This window comes from Oncorhynchus mykiss, chromosome 12, assembly GCF_057628025.1.
Source record: "Oncorhynchus mykiss isolate SJ-2025 chromosome 12, ASM5762802v1, whole genome shotgun sequence".
Classification (NCBI taxonomy): Eukaryota; Metazoa; Chordata; class Actinopteri; order Salmoniformes; family Salmonidae; genus Oncorhynchus; species Oncorhynchus mykiss.
Genome location: NC_143033.1, coordinates 82759362 through 82780057, shown reverse-complemented (window position 1 = coordinate 82780057; position 20696 = coordinate 82759362). Strand labels below are relative to the sequence as shown.

The following is a 20696-nucleotide window of genomic DNA, read 5'->3' as shown; positions in this document are numbered from 1 at the left end:
ACCAATGCAGACAGAAATTAATACACTTTTCTTCTGTATATGCTGTCTCATAACATAGTATCAGCTATTCAGAGACTCGCCGAAAGCACAGCACATTTATTATTATGTATTTTCTGTTTGGGGGAAAACTGTATAAACTGTTATATTATCGACTACTGTTATTATGATCAAATGTACAGCATTTGAAACGTGCCTATATTGTAACCAGTACAATATGTCTCTGACTGTTTGGTGTGGCACAAAGACAACCATCATAACGTTGCTGTAAATATTTACAATAGAAATACCAATCCTGGACCTTTTCAATACGTTATCTCTAAATTGACCAATTATTGAACGACCCTCATATACCTTCTTATAGAAATAAGCCAATAGGTGTGATTTACTCATCCTCTGGTATCCAATCCATGAATATATGTACCCTGCAATTACCTTACTCCGACGGCTTGCTGGCTCGCGTGATAGCCAATGGTGTACCAGCCCGTACAATCTTGCTGACTTGTTTATCCAATCAGCTGTTGTGCTTGGCTTTGTTGTTGGTGATGACATGGACATATTTGTTGTCACTGGAAGGCGAGGGTAGAGCGTGGTAAGGAGGGTCAGGTTTGAGCGATTGAATTCGAAATTTTGAAGAAAAAAAACGAGGCTTTGTTTTCCTAAGTTTCAACGATAAGATAACTGAGGTGGGGTGAAGAGCGGTTATGTCGGTGAATATGGACGAACTCAGGCATCAAGTGATGATCAACCAGTTTGTTTTGACTGCTGGTTGTGCTGCTGATCAAGCGAAGCAGCTTCTTCAAGCGGCTCACTGGCAATTCGAGGTATGCGATGTGTGTGTTTATATGTTGGTTTCATAGCGATGCGGCTAACTAGCCACTTTAGCTAGCTAACAAAGGCAAAGAAGGAGAAGTTCTCCGAAATTAGTGAATGGCGATTTTTTTTTTTTTACAAACATGTAAGTAAACCCAGTCATACGACCATGCTTTTACGATGGATAATCCGGAAGACCTGGGCTAACATTAGGAAATGCGGTGTTTGCCAATCGAATTGGCTGTTCACACCAGTTAACGAGATGGGAAATTGATGCTGCTAACGTTATTGTTTTGATATCTATATTGGTTACATTGGTTATTTTATGTTAGGTTTTTCATTTTCAATATTCATATTCAATATACATTTGCATGATCTAACTAGCCATGGTTGCAGTTGATAGTAGTGTGATCTGATTTATTTCAATGCCATATGAACATAATCCATCTCGAATGTCTAATTTAGCTAGATACAGTAATAATGCAACCGGCTTTTGATAACTAACTAACTGGCCATCCAGAGAGCGAAGAAAATACCTGGTTGAGGTTTTTGAATCCATAAGGTTAACTTTGTTTACATTCTTGACCTGACACCACCAAACACACAGAGGCTCTTCCTGTCCAGACCCCATTGTTGTAGTAAGTAAAAGGTGTCTCAAACGTTGCCTTTGTTTTTTGAATATTGCCGCTGCTCTGAAAATGTGTAGGATATTTAGTGTATAGCATGTATGTTACACAGCTAGCACACACAGCAATTCATACCTCAGTCCCAACTGGTATGACTTCTGGCCAGTCAATACACACTTCCAATTTTGGAACAAGCTGCTACTAGTTATTACATTCCATATTTGGCTGCGTAAGAGTAGTGCACCAATAAACACACTCACAACACACATTTAAAGAACATTGTGTTTATGATTGCTTGTTGAACAAGGTTAGGGAAAGGTGACACAGGGGACCTCCTGGATTGACCGTACTCTTGTCCAGGAGTATTCATAGGGGATATCTATCTTTAGGCAGATTACAGTGCCTTATCCTTCCAGTTGTTCATATCCAGTACTCCTAGTCCTGGCTCAGAGATGCACACAGGCGTTTCTTCTAAGCTGACACACAGCGTGACCCTTTTCAATCATGGTTTCAGCCAGAGCAGCAAGGTGGAATTGTAATTTGAATGAGCGTAATAGTAACGTACTTTTTTAGTGAATGCATAATTCACTACATGATATGAAAGAAAAATCCAGTTCATGTTGAAGCACACCCTAGAGTAATGTATAATGAAAAGTATGCAAGGCCACTGGTTTGAAATATTCAACAGGGCCCTAAGTATGGACAACAGAGAGATGCTGAGAAGATCTGAGGCTTCAGGCCTCTGCTTTCAGATGGTTTCCCAAACACACCTCCGCTCTGTCTAATGGCCAAGCTTTTGTTAGTGCTTACGCGCAGGCAGAAGTGTCAGGGCCAGGTGGTTTGAAGGGGCTGAGGAGGCTGCTCAGCTCCTCCCAAGCTTCTGAGAGCAGAGTCAGCCTGTAGCTTGATTGGAGCAGATGCATTGCAGAGACAACTTCGCCTCCTCTGTGCAACCTGTCCGGCTCAAGGTCAAAGGGCTAGTTGCCAATGGCTGGGCTGAGCTCTCCCAGATGCTGTTGGCTAAGGAGTGGAGGGTCAAAACATTAGGAACACCTGCTCTTTCCATGACATAGACTGACCAGGTAAAAGCTATGATCCCTTATTAATGTTACTTGTTAAATCCACTTCAATCAGTGTAGATGAAGTGGAGGATACAGGTTAAAGAAGGATTTTTAAGCCTTGAGACATTGTGCAAGTGTGCCATTCAGAGGGTGAAAAAATTCAGACAAAATATTTAAGTGCCTTTTGAATGGGGTATGGTAGTAGGTGCCAGGCGCACCGTTTTGAGTGTGTCACAAACTGCAATGCTGCTGGGTTTTTCATCCTCAACAGTTTTCCATGTGTATCAAGAATGGTCCACCATCCAAAGGACATCCAGCTAACTTGACACAACTGTAGGAAGCATTGGAGTCAACATGGACCAGCATCCCTGTGGAATGCTTTCGACGCCTTGTAGAGTCCATGCCCCAATGAATTGAGGCTATTCTGAGGGAAAAGGGGGTGCAACTCAATATTAGGAAGATGTTCCTAATGTTTAGTGCTCTCTGTGTATATATTGTGTATACATATTGTATATATTGTATGTGTATATGTAGAGTCTCTATGTAAAATATTTATGTATAATACAATCTCAAAATGTTAGCCTTTATTGGTTAATTGATTGTCTTTGTGGCTAGTCATCTTTCTATGATGTCAGTATAATGTCCCTCTCACTGGGCTGCTCCTGGCTGCAGAGCAGGCTGTGTCGTCGTGTCTACTCGTGGCTCCTGGCTGCAGAGCAGGCTGTGTCGTCATGGCTCCTGGCTGCAGGGCAGGCTGTATCCATGGGCATGTTCGGTACTCTCACTCCCTCATGGCATAGCCCCCACTCAGCCTCATTGTCCCTGTTACTACACCATTATTAATGCACTTCTTTCTTCTGCACTCTTCCGTATCACCCTAAGTATTCTTTTGGTGTTCACCTATATTTGTCCTATTTCAGGCTGTTTTTTAAAATATGTTTTTGTTATTGTTTGCTGTGCCCTCATTTAGACACCTGTTCAATTCTTCTGCTTTTATATAGGCCTAGTGCTAGGCTTCATTGCAGTGTTCTGTCAGTCATGTTACATAAGCAACACTGTCATGACTACTCTCTGCTCCATTGCTAGGTTCTCTGCTCCATTGCTAGGTTTTCTGCTCCGTCAGTTAATGGATGCTCTCACTTAAAGCCCATGAGTAGTACTGAAACCTTTATGCCGATGCTTTTAGATATGGTGTTGCACTGTGTGTTTGTAACCTACATTATTTGTGTGTGAAACGGAACCGTTGTTGATGGTCTTGGATGTACACAGAAACACACTTAACATAAATAGACAAAGAACAGTGTGATCCCAGCAGCCTGGTAGACAATGGCAGTGCAGCACATTCATGTTGATATGTGTGTCACGTTGAGCAGCAGACATTCCTGCACTACTGCTGCTGTTGTCAAACAACCACAGAGCATGGTTTGTGGGGGAGGGGTCGACTTCAGCCGTGAGGGGAAACCACACATTCATTGAAGTGTTAGCAAAGAGAGATTCTAGTGAAGGGAAATGGAGGCTAGGCAAAGCACTAAGGTTTAGCTAGACATGCTGTCATTTTAGTAGTAGGCTGCATGCAATTATTTTAATCCAGTTACTAAGACACATTCATATGAGGCGATTTGTATACGAAGGAATGACACAGCATTTGTAAATTTTCCACCTCTTAAAAAGAACAACAGAGTGAAACAATAGAAGTAGCCTATGGACTTCCTTGTTTGTGTTCAAGGGCAGCAACTGAAAGTAGGACTACTTGTTTACATTGTGTTTCCTCATAGCCCGTCAGAGGAAGGCTGTCACAAACTAGGTTTTGTTGTGGCCTATGTGAATTGTCCCTGAGAATATAGCACATATACCCCATTCACGGTAGTTTATATAGCCTAAACTGTTTACATGTCACTGAGTTGTAACACTAGTTTTAGGTAAAGGAACAGTACTAGGCTACTAGCGGTTTTCTTTTCCATGCTAATTATCATTTTAAACAAGCCTGTGTAGTGTGTACATTCTCACTGAGCCATTAGCCTGTCTGCCACTGCCTCTCTCTCCCGTGGTTTACAAACCCTGTTTTAGACAGTGGAGGATAATAGTTTTAACCCCAGAGTCATGTGATCTACTTGTACCAACTGACCCAAAGGCCGATGCTAGCAGAGGGGGATGGGGCTCAGGCTCTCCACAGTGAGCGGATTGGAAGGTGAAATGTGTTACTAGTGTTTTGTGGTCCGCAAACTAAAGATGGGCATGAGTACTGGAACGGACGTCAAAACTCAATCTTTAACCAGAGATTATAATTTGTTTATACTGTAGAACTATTTCGTCAAAAAAAAATGTGGACTCTAATGTTCGATTTCTGCATGTGCATTTGCGTAACACAACAAAAAAGAAACAACGCCAAGCATTACAAAGTTCTGCTCCCTAAATTCCCTTTAACCTCCTTGTCTCACTCACTCAGTTGTGTTCTGACCCGCTCCCTCTAGACACGCGTGATGAGTGCTCACACAAGCTCCCGTTAGGCCTACAGAAATAAATGTCTATAAAAACAGATCTAACTGATGGGATACACAAGCTCCCGTTAGGCCTACAGAAATAAATGTCTATAAAAACAGATCTAACTTTTATCACAAATTCAAAATGGACTGGTTGACTGAAGTAGGGAAATATGTGTTCCAACAATGCGCTGCAATTTTGTAATAATTGCGTCATTTTCCGCTTTAATATGCTACATTGCGGTTGTCACTAGTTACCACAAAGTCAAAATTGACTGTACTGAACAATTCATGAAAACAAAATATTTGCTTTTTGGTCTTAAGGTTAGGCATAAGGTTAGGTTTAAAATCTGATTTTAAGAAGAGACGTTGTAGAAACAGGCATAGTTTATTTTTTATTTAACTAGGCAAGTCAGTTAAGAAAAAAATATTATTTACAATGACGGCCTTACCCGGACGACGTTGGGCCAATTGTGCGCTGCCCTATGGGACTCCCAATCACGGCCGGTTGTGATACAGCCTGGAATCGAACCAAGGTCTGTAGTGACGCCTCTAGCACTGAGATGCAGTGCCTTAATTAAACCGCTGCGCCACTCGAAAGCTTGACCTTGTGGCTGTGGGAACTAGTGACGACCCCACTTTGCGAACTGCTAGTGTCATTTTAGGATTGGTTAGCCTTGGCTGTGGAGGTTACTACCTTTTTGAAGATTGAGTTCCAATATATAATACAACCAGTTGATATTACAGGTTTAGTAAATGTATCTTAAATGGCACTTGTTTTTTAATTGATTGAATATACACTGAGTGTACAAAACATTATGAACACCTGCTCTGACCAGATGAATCCAAGTGAATGCTATGATCCCTAATTGATATCACCTGTTAAATCCACTTCAATCAGTGTAGATGAAGGGGGGAGGCATGTTAGATACGTTTTTTTAAGCCCGGAGACAATTGAGACGGTTTGTGTCAAGAACTGCAACGCTGGTGGGTTTTTACATGTTCAACAGTTTTCTGTGTATCAAGAATAGTCTACCACCCAAAGGACATCCAGCCAACTGGACACAACTGTGGGAAGCATTGGAGACATGGGTCATCTTCCCTGTGGAACACTTTCCGCACCTTGTAGAGTCCATGCCCCGACGTATTGAGGCTGTTCTGAGCGCAAAGGGTGTGGGGGGGTCATTCACAACTCAATATTAGAAAAGTATTCTTAATGTTTTTGTGCACTCAATGTATATGAGGCAATTTAGCAATTAGGATTCGTTATCTTCACTGGTTATGATAAATTACGCTTTGTTGCGCACTGTTGGCATAGCTAACTGCACACTTTTTCCAGTGTGGGCCTTGTGTTCTAAAAGTATTTTTTCCCCCGAATATTCAGAAAAAAATAATGCGAGTACTTGAACAGTCAAAGGTCAAATGCCCACCCTACCCCAAATGGCAGTTCAAGTGCTCACAATGTTCTCACAGACAATTTCCTCTCTTCCCCTCGTTCTGTCTCTCTCTCTCCCTCCACAGACAGCCTTAAGCTCCTTTTTCCAGGAGGCCAACATCCCCAGTCACCACCACCAGATGGTAAGTGCATTTTGTTCCCCTTAAAAAAGAAAAAAGGGCCTAAGGCATGTATTACATTCTGTCAGTGTGTTCAGGGAGCTAATTTACGGTATGGCTGCAGCGTCAGTGACCAGGCCAGTCTGCTCCTCCTCTTCAGTCAGACAGACAGAGGGACAGATTCACCAACAGGACAGGACTAGAGCCATGGGCATAGTAGTACAGCTGTGTCTGGCAGAGTGACATCACTGGAGTTATCGCTCCTGAGTAGTAAAGTCTACAACCTGCTGTACTACTCCACGGTGCTTATTGGTTTTCAACACTGCCCAAGCCTTTTAGGGTAAGCTTACTTAAGATATACTGCCACATGGACCGGCACCATGCTTTTTAGTGCAACATACGTTTCATATCATGAATTCTTAAACCTTACACAATATTTTGAAACCTTTTCCTTCAACATGTATTGCATGAAAATATGCATTGTTATGCCAACTCCGTATGTCAGGCACAGCGAAGTAGCTGGGTCCCAATCAATCAATCAAATTTATTTTATATAGCCCTTCGTACATCAGCTGATATCTCAAAGTGCTGTACAGAAACCCAGCCTAAAACCCCAAACAGCAAGCAATGCAGGTGAAGAAGCACGGTGGCTAGGAAAAACTCCCTAGAAAGGCCAAAACCTAGGAAGAAACCTAGAGAGGAACCAGGCTATGTGGGGTGGCCAGTCCTCTTCTGGCTGTGCCGGGTGGAGATTATAACAAAACATGGTCAAGATGTTCAAATGTTCATAAATGACCAGCATGGTCGAATAATAATAAGGCAGAATAGTTGAAACTGGAGCAGCAGCACAGCCAGGTGGACTGGGGACAGCAAGGAGTCATCATGTCAGGTAGTCCTGGGGCATGGTCCTAGGGCTCAGGTCCTCCGAGAGAGAGAAAGAGAGAAGGAGAGAATTAGAGAACGCACACTTAGATTCACACAGGACACCGAATAGGACAGGAGAAGTACTCCAGATATAACAAACTGACCCTAGCCCCCCGACACATAAACTACTGCAGCATAAATACTGGAGGCTGAGACAGGAGGGGTCAGGAGACACTGTGGCCCACTCCGAGGACACCCCCGGACAGGGCCAAACAGGAAGGATATATAGCTAATTATATATAGCTATATATATAGCTAATAGCTAATTTAACTTCGATGATAGCAATGGCACAAGGCTGGCCCCTGTCCTTGACTCAAGCCAATTTACGCAATGCTATTCCCTAACGGCTATAGTGATCATGTGGTCCATGCATGAAACCTTCTGCTTCAACTGACCAGTAAAAGCCCTGGAGCAGCGAGCTGGAAATGTAATGTAATGTTTACCACATGGAGGCTGTGCTGTGAGCATGCAGTGTTGACATGTACACTGAACCCAGCCATCCCCTTATCATCTGTCTGTTGCTGCTCTGCTGCTACAACACTGTTTTGGTTTTCTCTCTTCTTTCCCTTCCTCTTGGGTGGGAGGAGCATGTTCGAGCTTGAGCGAGAGGAAGTGTGTGAGTGGCGGGGGCCAGGGTTTGTTATTCTTTTCTGTGCAGCCATTACATCATACCGCTGGAGGGTGTTTGTGTGTTTGCGAGTGTGTGTGTGCATGTGTACAAGTAGGTTTGTGTGTGAGGCGGGCATGTGCATGCTGGGAGGAGGAGTGATGTAAGAGAGCTATCTGCTACAGAGGAGGAGGAAGGGCTGTTAAAGGATAGAGAGAGTGTGGAGAGGCAATCATCAGCAGCTGCAAGCCATCTCCATGTATTGTGGGTGTTAGTCCTTCCCCCGCTCTCTCTCTCTCTAGGTTGCCCTGCACTCTCCTTGGGGCCTGGGGGAACCACAGGGGAAACAGTGGGTGTGGGGAAGAAAGAGCTCCGTGTAGCAACAATAATGTACACAACACTGCCCTCGATCAAACACTATTGACTATACATGGAGAACAAATATGTGTATATGTAAGGGACTCTTATAGCCTTAAACCTACACCGAAGGGTCACATTTCCACAACCAATTGACATCCAGGATTGCATTGCTTGTTGTAAACATGGGGCTGGGTTTTTATTTATTTAATTAGGCCTGGTACTTGAACTGAGAAAACAAGTCATAATAAGTAAGTCCTAGAGAGGATGACATTCCTATATCAATTTAATTACATTGTTTTTTTCTTTTCTTTACTCTGTACATAATATAATTCATGGAAAGTGGGTAGTGCACTGTGGTGGTGGTAGTACTGGTGGTGGTAGTCGTAGTAGTGGTAGATGTAGTTGTGGTGGTGGTAGTCGTAGTAGTTGTGGTGGTGGTGGTAGAAATAGTGGTGGTAGTTGTAGTAGTGGTTGTGGTAGCACATGGTAGCACATGGCATTTGTCATATCACCTGTTTCCCCTCTGGTGTGTGAGCCCATGAGGGATGTAACTGTTTGTTGCTGTGGGGCAGTACAAGCTCTACCCTGCGCCTTCTGATGACAAAACAAGACCATAAATACTGTAGGAGAAGTTCTGGTTTGAGCCCATAGCCTAGCCAAATATAATGATTTACTCCTTTACTAGGACCTTCCTGTAAACTAATTACACTGCTACCACAACTATTACCACCACTACTATTATCACGACTACTACAATCACTACTATTATCCCTACTACTACTATTGTCCCTACTACTACTACTACTACTACTATTATCCCTACTACTACTACTACTATTATCCCCACTACTACTACTACTATTATCCCTACTACTACTACTACTATTATCCCCACTACTACTACTATTATCCCCACTACTACTACTATTATCCCCACTACTACTATTATCCCCACTACTACTACTACTATTATCCCTACTACTACTATTATCCCTACTACTACTACTATTAGCCCTACTACTATTAGCCCTACTACTACTACTACTATTATCACTACCACTACTACTACTATTATCCCTACTACTATTATCCCTACTACTATTATCCCTACTACTATTATCACTACTACTATTATCACTACCACTACTACTATTATCACTACCACTATTACTATTATCACTACCACTATTACTATTATTACTACTACAATTATCCCTACCACTACTACTATTATCCCTACTACTACTATTATCATCCCTACCACTACTACTATTATCATCCCTACCACTACTACTATTATCCCCACTACTACTACTATTATCCCCACTACTACTACTATTATCCCCACTACTACTACTACTATTATCCCCACTACTACTACTACTACTACTATTATCCCTACTACTACTATTATCCCTACTACTACTATTATCCCTACTACTACTATTATCCCCACTACTACTATTATCCCTACTACTACTACTACTATTATCCCTACTACTACTATTATCCTTACTACTACTATTATCCCTACTACTACTATTATCCCCACTACTACTACTACTATTATCCCTACTACTACTATTATCCCCACTACTACTACTACTACTATTATCCCCACTACTACTACTACTACTACTATCCCTTCTACTACTATTATCCCCACTACTGCTATTATCCCCACTACTACTATTATCCCCACTACTACTACTAGTTTTATCCCTACTACTACTACTATTATCCCTACTACTACTACTACTACTATCCCTACTACTACTACTATTATCACTACTACTACTACTACTATTATCACTACCACTACTACTACTATTATCAATACCAATACTATTATCCCTACCACTACTCCTACTATTATCCCTACTACTACTATTATTATCACTGCCACTACTATTACTACCACTACTATTACCACCACTACTATTATCCCTACTACTACTATTATTACTACTACTACTATTATCCCTACTACTACTATTATCACTACTACTACTACTACTATTATCACTACCACTACTACTACTATTATCAATACCAATACTATTATCCCTACCACTACTACTACTATTATCACTACCACTACTATTACTACCACTACTATTGCCATCACTACTATTATCCCTACCACAACTACTATTATCACTACCAGTACTATTATCCCTACTACTACTATTATCATCCCTACCACTACTACTATTATCATCCCTACCACTACTACTATTATCCCCACTACTACTACTACTACTATTATCTCTACTACTACTACTACTATTATCCCCACTACTACTACTATTATCCCTAGTACTACTACTATTATCACTACCACTACTACTACTATCAATACCACTACTATTATCACTACTACCACTACTATTACCATCACTACTATTATCCCTACTACAACTACTATAATCACTACCACTATTACCATCACTACTATTATCCCTACTACTACTACTAGTATCACTACCACTACTATTATCCCTACTACTTCTACTAGTATCACTACCACTACTATTATCCCTACTACTATTATCCCTACTACTACTAGTATCACTCCTGCTACTATTATCCCTACTACTACTACAATCACTACTATTATCCCTACTACAACTACTATTATCACTACCACTACTATTATCCCTACTACTACTACTACTATCATCAATACCATTACTATTATCCCTACTACTATTATCCCTACTACTACTAGTATCACTCCTGCTACTATTATCCCTACTACTACTACAATCACTACTATTATCCCTACTACAACTACTATTATCACTACCACTACTATTATCCCTACTACTACTACTACTATCATCAATACCATTACTATTATCCCTACCACTACTACTACTATTATCCCTACAACTACTACTATTATCCCTACAAGTACTACTAGTACTTATCACTACCACTACTATTACCATCACTACCACTACTATTACCACCACTACTATTATCCCTAATACTACTATTATCACTACCACTACTATTATCACTACTACCACTACTATTACCATCACTACTATTATCCCTACTACAACTATTATCACTACCACTATTACCATCACTACTATTATCCCTACTACTATTATTACTACTACTACTATTATCCCTACTATTACCATCACCACTATTATCACTACTGTTACCACCACTACTATTATCAGTACCACTACTATTATCACCACCACTACTACTAATTTCACTATCACTACTTTTATCCCTACAACCACTATTACGATTATCATTACCACTACTACTATTATCCCTACTACTATTATCCCTACTACTATTATCACTACCACTATTATCACTACCACTACTATTATTACTACTACAATTATCCCTACCACTACTACAATTTTTCCCTACCACTACTACTATTATCCCTACTACTACTATTATCCCTACTACTACTATTATCCCCACTACTACTACTACTATTATCCCCACTACTACTATTACCCCCACTACTACTATTATCCCCACTACTACTATTATCCCCACTACTACTATTATCCCCACTACTACTATTATCCCCACTACTACTACTACTATTATCATCCCTACCACTACTACTATTATCATCCCTACCACTACTACTATTATCATCCCTACCACTACTACTATTATCCCCACTACTACTACTACTATTATCCCCACTACTACTATTATCCCCACTACTACTACTACTATTATCACTACCACTACTACTATTATCACTACCACTATTACTATTATCATCCCTACCACTACTACTATTATCCCTACTACTACTATTATCATCCCTACCACTACTACTATTATCATCCCTACCACTACTACTATTATCCCCACTACTACTACTATTATCCCTACTACTATTATCCCTACTACTATAATCACTACCACTACTACTATTATAACTATCACTACTATTATCTCTACCACTACTACTATTATCATCCCTACCACTACTACTATTATCCCCACTACTACTACTACTATTATCCCCACTACTACTATTATCCCCACTACTACTATTATCCCCACTACTACTACTACTATTATCCCTACTACTACTATTATCCCTACTACTACTACTACTATTATCCCTACTACTACTATTATCCCCACTACTACTATTATCACTACTACTACTATTATCCCCACTACTACTACTACTATTATACCTACTACTACTATTATCCCCACTACTACTATTATCCCCACTACTACTATTATCCCCACTACTACTACTATCCCCACTACTACTACTACTACTACTATTATCCCTACTACTACTATTATCCCTACTACTACTACTACTATTATCCCTACTACTACTATTATCCTACTACTATTATTATCCCTACTACTACTACTATTATCCCCACTGCTACTATTATCCCTACTACTATTATCCCTACTATTATCCCTACTACTACTACTACTACTACTATTATCCCTACTACTACTATTATCCCTACTACTACTATTATCCCTACTACTACTACTACTATTATCACTACTACTACTATTATCACTACTACTACTACTACTACTACTACTACTATTATCACTACCACTACTACTACTATTATCAATACCAATACTATTATCCCTACTACTATTATCCCTACTACTATTATCCCTACTACTATTATCCCTACTACTATTATCACTACCACTACTACTATTATCACTACCACTATTACTATTATCATCCCTACCACTACTACTATTATCCCTACTACTACTATTATCATCCCTACCACTACTACTATTATCATCCCTACTACTACTACTATTACCACTACCACTACTACTGTTATCACTACTACTATCACTACCACTACTACTATTATCACTACCACTACTACTACTATTATCAATACCAATACTATTATCCCTACCACTACTACTACTATTATCCCTACTACTACTACTATTACCACTACCACTACTACTGTTATCACTACTACTATCACTACCACTACTACTATTATCACTACCACTACTACTACTATTATCAATACCAATACTAATACCCCTACCACTACTACTACTGTTATCCCTACTACTACTACTATTACCACTACTACTATTATAACTATCACTACTACTATCACTACCGCTACTACTATTATCACTACTACTATCACTACTACTATTACCCCTACTACTATTATCCCTACCACTACTACTTTTACCATCCCTACTACTATTACCATCCTTACTACTCTTAACATCCCTACCACTACTACTATTATCATCCCTTCTACTACTACTATTATCCCCTCGACTACTACTACTACTATTATCACTATCACTACTACTATTATCACTACCACTATTATCATCCCTACCACTACTACTATTTTCATTACCACTATTATCACTACCACTATTATCATCACTACCACTACTACTATTATCACTATCACTATTACTATCACTACTACTATTATCACTATTACTATCACTACCACTACTACTATTATCCCTACCACTACTACTATTATCCCTACTACTTTTATAGCTACCACTACTACTATCCCTACTACTACTACTATACCTACTACTACTACTACTACTACTACTACTACCACTACTATTATTATCCCTACTACTACTATTATTATCACTACTACTACTATTATCCCTACTACTACTATTATCACTACTACTATTATCATCCCTACCACTACTACTATTATCACCATCCCTACCACTTCTACTATTATCCCTACTACTATATTCCCTACTACTATAATCACTACTACTATAATCACTACTACTATCACTACCACTACTACTATTATCCCTACTACTATTATCACTACTACTATTATCCCTAACACTTCTACTATTATACCTACTACTATCCCCACTACTACTACTGTTATCACTACTACTACCACTACTACTATTATCACTATCACTACTACTACTACTATCACTACTACTATCACTACCACTACTACTATTATCACTATCACTACCACTACTACTATTATCCCTACCACTACTACTATTATCATCCCTACTACTACTACTTTTATCCCCACGACTACTACTACTATTATCACTATCACTACTACTACTATTATCCCTACCACTACTATTATCACTACTACTACTATTATTACTACTATTATTATCACTACTACTACTATTATCACTACTACTATCACTCTCACTACTACTATTATCACTACCACTACTACTATTATCACTACCACTATTATCATCCCTACCACTACTACTATTATCATTACCACTTATCACTACCACTATTATCATCACTACCACTACTACTATTGTAATCCCTACCACTACTACTATTATCCCTACTACTACTAGTACTATTATCCCTACTACTACTAGTACTATTATCCCTACTACTACTACTACTACTATCACTACTACTATCACTACTACTTTTATCACTACCACTACTACTATTATCACTACCACTATTATCATCCCTACCACTACTACTATTATAATCCCTACCACTACTACTATTATCCCCACTACTACTATTATGCCTACTACTACTACTACTATTATCCCTACTACTAATATCCCTACTACTATAATCACTACTACTATAATCACTACTACTATCACTACTACTACTATCACTACCACTACTACTATTATCACTATCACTACTACTATCACTACTACTACTACTACTATTATCACTATCACTACTACTATCACTATTACTACTACTATTCCTACTACTACTATCCCTACCACTACTATTATTATCCCTACCACTACTATTATTATACTATAATCACTACTACAATGACTACTACTATCACTACCACTACTACTATTATCACTATCACTACTACTATCACTACCACTACTATCACTATCACTACTACTACCACTACTACTATTATCACTACCACTACTACTATTATCACTACCACTATTATTATCCCTACCACTACTATTATTATCCCTACTACTATTATCACTACTACTATTATCCCTACTATTATCCCTACTACTACTATTATTATCCCTACTACTACTACTACTATTATCACTACTACTATTATCCCTACCACTACTACTATTATCCCTACCACTAATACTATTACTGGCTGTACCACTATTGTAAACATTAAGGATGATATCGCAACATTTGAAAGTACGTTGTGTTCAAACCTCCTTGTGAATGTGTGTATGTGTTTTGTGTAACGATGGGCGGCAGATGGGGTCCAGTCCAGACCTGCCCTTCCTCTGAGCCAAACATGCTAGACAAGGCCCCACCCTCCCAGCACAGCACTGTAGCTAAACACTGCCCAGCATACGGTTGTCATTGTTATTGTTCTGTCTACCTACTCACTGCTTCACTAGGACCAAGCCTTATAGTTAGCCTTACAGCTGCATCTGGACAGTCTAAGCAGCTGTATTGCTTCTGGGTCGACTTCATTGCTTTATAGCTAAATTTGATCACTTGACTAGATAACCCATATTTGAATATCTCTCCTTTACTATTAATTTCCATAACAAACACGTTAAATAATTCACAGCTTAAAGATTAACTCAGTCACGTCTCTCCCATGAAAAACAGGAAACCCCCTGTATGGACCACCATCTTGGATCCTGCAGGAGGGGCAGTTTCAGTGTGGTCAACCATCAGACCCAGACAGACTGAAACCATGCTTGTCCATCTCCTAACTGGAGCAGCTGCTGCTCACTCTGACAGACCTGTCACCTCACATCAACACTAAGACTGTGCCTCACTTCCTCACGATATTCAATACTATACTGTATGCTGCACTACACTCTGCTCCCTCCACTTTCAAAATGTCTAGTATCTTCACTAGCTATGACCATGCCTGTCCCAGGCTCTAATCTGGTTTGGTGACCTAATCAATTTACCTTTTCAACTTTAGACACCTCTTTCATACTATTAGATCCACATTTCGGGTGCTTGCGTGACCCTCATGTCAGAGGGGCTGTGGCTGTGTGTTAGAAATAAAACAGCCCTGACCTCTTGCTGCAATGCTAAGAAGGTCCTCCGTCCTGTAATGGCTGCTAGCCTGCTACCTGATCCCTGTTGGTGGTGGGGGTGTTTCTATCCTGAGGCACCACACTCAGTCTTACAAATTACAAAGTCATTCATGGCCTCAGTGGGGACATCTGACATTTTGTGCAACTGCACAGCATGTTAAGCTGCCATGTGTACCACAGTGAATGGATGTAGGTGGCTGCAGGGTTTAGAAACCTTGTCTTCACAATGTTCAGCAGTTGTACTGCACACAATGCCCAAGTCTACAAGTGAACTGCCTCCCACAACAGTAACTAACTAGTCTAGGCTATTTGTTTTATGAACTCACCAATCATGCCTTCAATTGGTACATAGAGTTCACAGCAGGCAGCAGCAATGGAAGCACCCCATGGGGACCAAATCATTGGGACAGAATGTTAAAATGAAGTGCATTCAACTCAATGTAAGTCACTCATTTTAAACCCCACGTGTTTTCTGTTTTCCAGATGTGCACTCCAAGGAACACCCCAGCCACGCCGCCTAACTTCCCCGACACCATCACCATGTTCTCCAAGCTGAGGGCGTCAGACTGCTCGGGGAGCTCCGGAGGCGGAGGTCCCACCCAGGTGTCCATGGCCTGCTCCCCCCCCTCCTCCACAGCTGGCTTCGGATCCTTCTGGGCGTCATCACCCCCCAACCACCAGCCCGTCTGGCTGCCCCCCTCCTCGCCCACAGGCCACCACATGCACCACCACCATTACCAGCACCACCACCACATGCACCAGACCCCCATGTGGCCCCCTGTGTCCCAGCCCGGCAGTGCCCAGCAGACCCCTGTTATATCGGTCCTGCATGGCCAGAGATGAGACTCTACCCAGGTGTGGGAAGGAGGGGGCTGGGGAGGATAGGGTGGGGCTGGGCTGGGCTGGGCTAGGCTAGGCTAGGCTAGGCTAGGCTAGGCTATGTGCAGCCTAATGAATCTACTAGGGGGGTTGGGTGTCAGGATTAAAGGGTCTTGTTGGCCAAGGGGTAAAGACACGCTACTGTTGTTTTCCTTCCTTTCTTTCTGTTTTTCTAAAATGATGACGTCCTCTGGAGGAGGTTCTTTGGAGGACGTCTGTCTCTGCTCTCTTTCTTCATCATAACTCATCAAAGCCTGGGAAGAACCGGGAGGGAACCACTAATAACAATATGAGGAAGTGGAATATAACGAAGGGGATGGAGTCTCTAAACCCCCCCCCCCCCCCCCCCCCCCCCAAAGGACTCTGGGAAAGGCAGTTTTCTTTGTCAATGCAAGTCGAGCCCTGGACCCAGCAGAGCACTTACATACTTAGGATAGGAGCCATGTGATCTGCTAAAGTGCTTGATCATTGGCTGTTTTTCAAAACTCTTCTCTCCCTTGGGGTTCAATAACGCTCCAGTGATGTGACCAGATTTCACAATAACCAGCAGACAAAATCAAAATGGGACTGCAACACAAATGATGATGGTTTTGTGTTCTCGGCTGATCTTATGGCCCAGAAAAAATATGTTTTCAATATTGTTTGTGGTATGGGGATCTGTATTGTACAGATCATGGAGAAACACTGTAGCCATTTTGTCAAGTTTCATGTAGCCATGTATCCCTTTTTAAAATGTCTATTTTGTAAGTACTATGTAGCTTAGTGAAACCTGACTCAGTGGCTCCACTGCATGCTGTTGTGTCTGAGAAGTGGGCTCTTCAGTATGTGTGGACTCAAAGCTTTGGTTTAAAGTGTCTGAAAGCTGACCTTCACATCAGAGGTGTTTTAAGGAGACATGTAAAGAAATGTTAATACTGTAATTCAGTTTGTGTTGAGACACAGCAAAGTATGCAATCATTTGATGGAAGCCTGAAGCCAGTTTAAAGGCTGATGCATTTTTATCATTGTATTTGGGAACATTTTCTACCTATGGATGTCAAAGGTCTAAGGCACTGCATCTCAGTGCTAGAGGCGTCACTACAGACCCTGGTTTGATTCCAGGCTGTATCACAACCGGCCGTGATTGGGAGTCCCATAGGGTGGCGCACAATTGGCCCAGCATCGTTGGGGTTTGGCCAGGGTATGCCGTCACTGTAAATAAGAATTTGTTCTTAACTGGCTTGCCTAGTCAACTTTCTTTTGACTGATAATGTAAACTGGTTTTCAGTGACAATTATGGAAACATCTTCTGAACTCCATTGTAAATAAAGGCTCAGCAGAAACAAAGTGCAAAAACATTGAACTCTGTAACCTGTCTGGGGACGAGATTGAGATCTCAGTTATCTGTCAACACTGAACTTAATCTGGTTTGCAAATGTTTTGACTAATATAGATGGGTGTGAGCCATCAGTAGGCTACCTCTTCAGGTTTCTATGGGGAGTGGAGGCCCACTCAGTGATTTACTACACAACCTCTAGCGGAAGATCAACTGGTCCTACCTCTGGTTAAATGGGAGAGGCCGAATGTATTCCCTGCAGAAACAGTCGGTTTCAATGGGTCAGATTAGCAGAATCTCTCCTAGTGCTCAAAACGTGTGTAATTCCCTCCGTTAGAATAGTGGAATTACTTGATTGACTGATGATGAATTGAGTGTCTTGTCAACTATAGAATTATGAATTTAGTACGGGTTGCAAATATTGACTAAATGATTGTTCAGGCAATGTTTACATATGAGATTCAGTGTACTGATGAACAATGCTTCATAACCCAGAGTCTTACTTATAGGTGAGCTCTTCATACAACAGCCCATGTCAGAACATTTGCAAATCTATCAATGGTGACAGATGGAAAGGTAGCCATTTTCACCATCATTCTCATTATAATTATCACAATAAAGAGGGAATAGGGAGGTCTGAACATGTTGCAGTTGTATACAGAGGGTACTTTATCTGAAATAATGTCACATTCATTCATGCCCTCACTAAATGATGCTTTAACATTATGCCTGCCTGCCACTTCTTCACTCAGACAATCATATTCACACGATCCCTCTGGTTGAATACATGTCAAATCACATTTGTCAAGCTGTGACCTTTGTGAGGATGATTTTATAATGTATAATATGGACAGTCATGTAACGTTGGACAGATGCCACCTGGCCAATGTGGACCCTTATCAATGCCACCAGAAAGAAGGGACACTGCTCAACTGTCTGTTCTGGTTCTAAATCCATGGATCTTTTCAGATGGACATTAGAACCTCAACGGTGGTTCCTCTTGGGGTGTTCATAGCACCACCTCATTCATTAACTCATGTGTTCTATTAAGGGGAACGTTAGTTGTCAACTGCATGAGTTTTGGTTGGTGATTTTCCAGTTCTGTGTTTTTAACAAGGTGGGAGTGGAGGGTGGTCCCATAATGAGTGTTTCCTGCTGTGTGGATTACTGGCTCCTCCTCCTCAGTATTGTTGTGGTAACTAACACACCCAGACACAGTAGTGTTGGGGGATTATGGTTCCTGTGGTGATGTGACCCAGTCTCCAATCTCCTGCCACAGCTTTGGAATTCATCAACATATTTTATAAGGCTCTCATGAATCTCGGTCAACAGTAGACCATTTGGTCCCCCGTGATATCTGTACAAACTGGGTGTTATGAAATGTTCGAACGTCATGTTCACCCATACAAGATGTGCAGAATGCCTGATGGAAATCCGAAAACAAGTCAAACGCCAAGCAATTTGCAGTGCACTTGAGTAACACAAGAACTTCTCATGGACCCTCATTTACATCTCTCTAATCCGGCTTTTTATAGAGATATTTCTCTCCTGTACTGTGTTTATTTCCCCTGTTGAAATGTGTATTTATATGTTTAATAAAATAAGGTATGATCTGCTAAGTGTTGGAGTTGTTCTGGGGTCTTGTTTTTGCTGAGAATAATTGTTGTGCTTTTATGAAATATGGTTGCTAAGGCACTTTTGAACACATCATAAAAGTAACTTTGCTTTTTGAGATATTTTCTGGAAGGGAACCCCTTCCGTAATGATATGACACTGCATATAACTATAGGAATCTATATATCCCTATAAGTAGTGTCTCTATAGTACAAAGGAACAAGTAGGCCTATATACGAGAGACAATAAACACACAGCGTGGCAGTTAATTGAGGAAGGATGTGGTTAGAACTGTGTATCCAGCCCAGTTAAACGTGTTACGTGTCTGAAACTGTGTGTCATAACAGTGTGGCTCACAAAATGTGCCTTCACAGTCAAATTATATGCATGTGATGGTGGGGTTGTGTAGA

The 20696-nt window shown here is 40.7% G+C and overlaps 1 protein-coding gene across 1 annotated transcript; it reads left to right on the top strand.

Moving 5' to 3' along the window:
• On the top strand, window positions 1–20291 carry LOC110538545 (UBA-like domain-containing protein 2). The gene is made up of 3 exons (XM_090193718.1): window positions 1–821; window positions 6499–6555; window positions 16962–20291. The coding sequence occupies exons 1-3, from the start codon at window positions 702–704 to the stop codon at window positions 17319–17321; spliced, it is 537 nt and encodes a 178-aa protein (XP_090049844.1). The 5' UTR covers window positions 1–701; the 3' UTR covers window positions 17322–20291.
• Window positions 20292–20696: the final 405 nt, after the last annotated feature.

Excerpts from the sequence above, each read along its gene's own strand:
- LOC110538545 (XM_090193718.1), top strand. The coding sequence starts at position 702 with ATGTCGGTGAATATGGACGAACTCAGGCATCAAGTGATGATCAACCAG. Across the intron at positions 822-6,498 it reads CGGCTCACTGGCAATTCGAG|ACAGCCTTAAGCTCCTTTTT; the intron begins GTATGCGATGTG and ends CTCCCTCCACAG. Across the intron at positions 6,556-16,961 it reads CCAGTCACCACCACCAGATG|ATGTGCACTCCAAGGAACAC; the intron begins GTAAGTGCATTT and ends TCTGTTTTCCAG.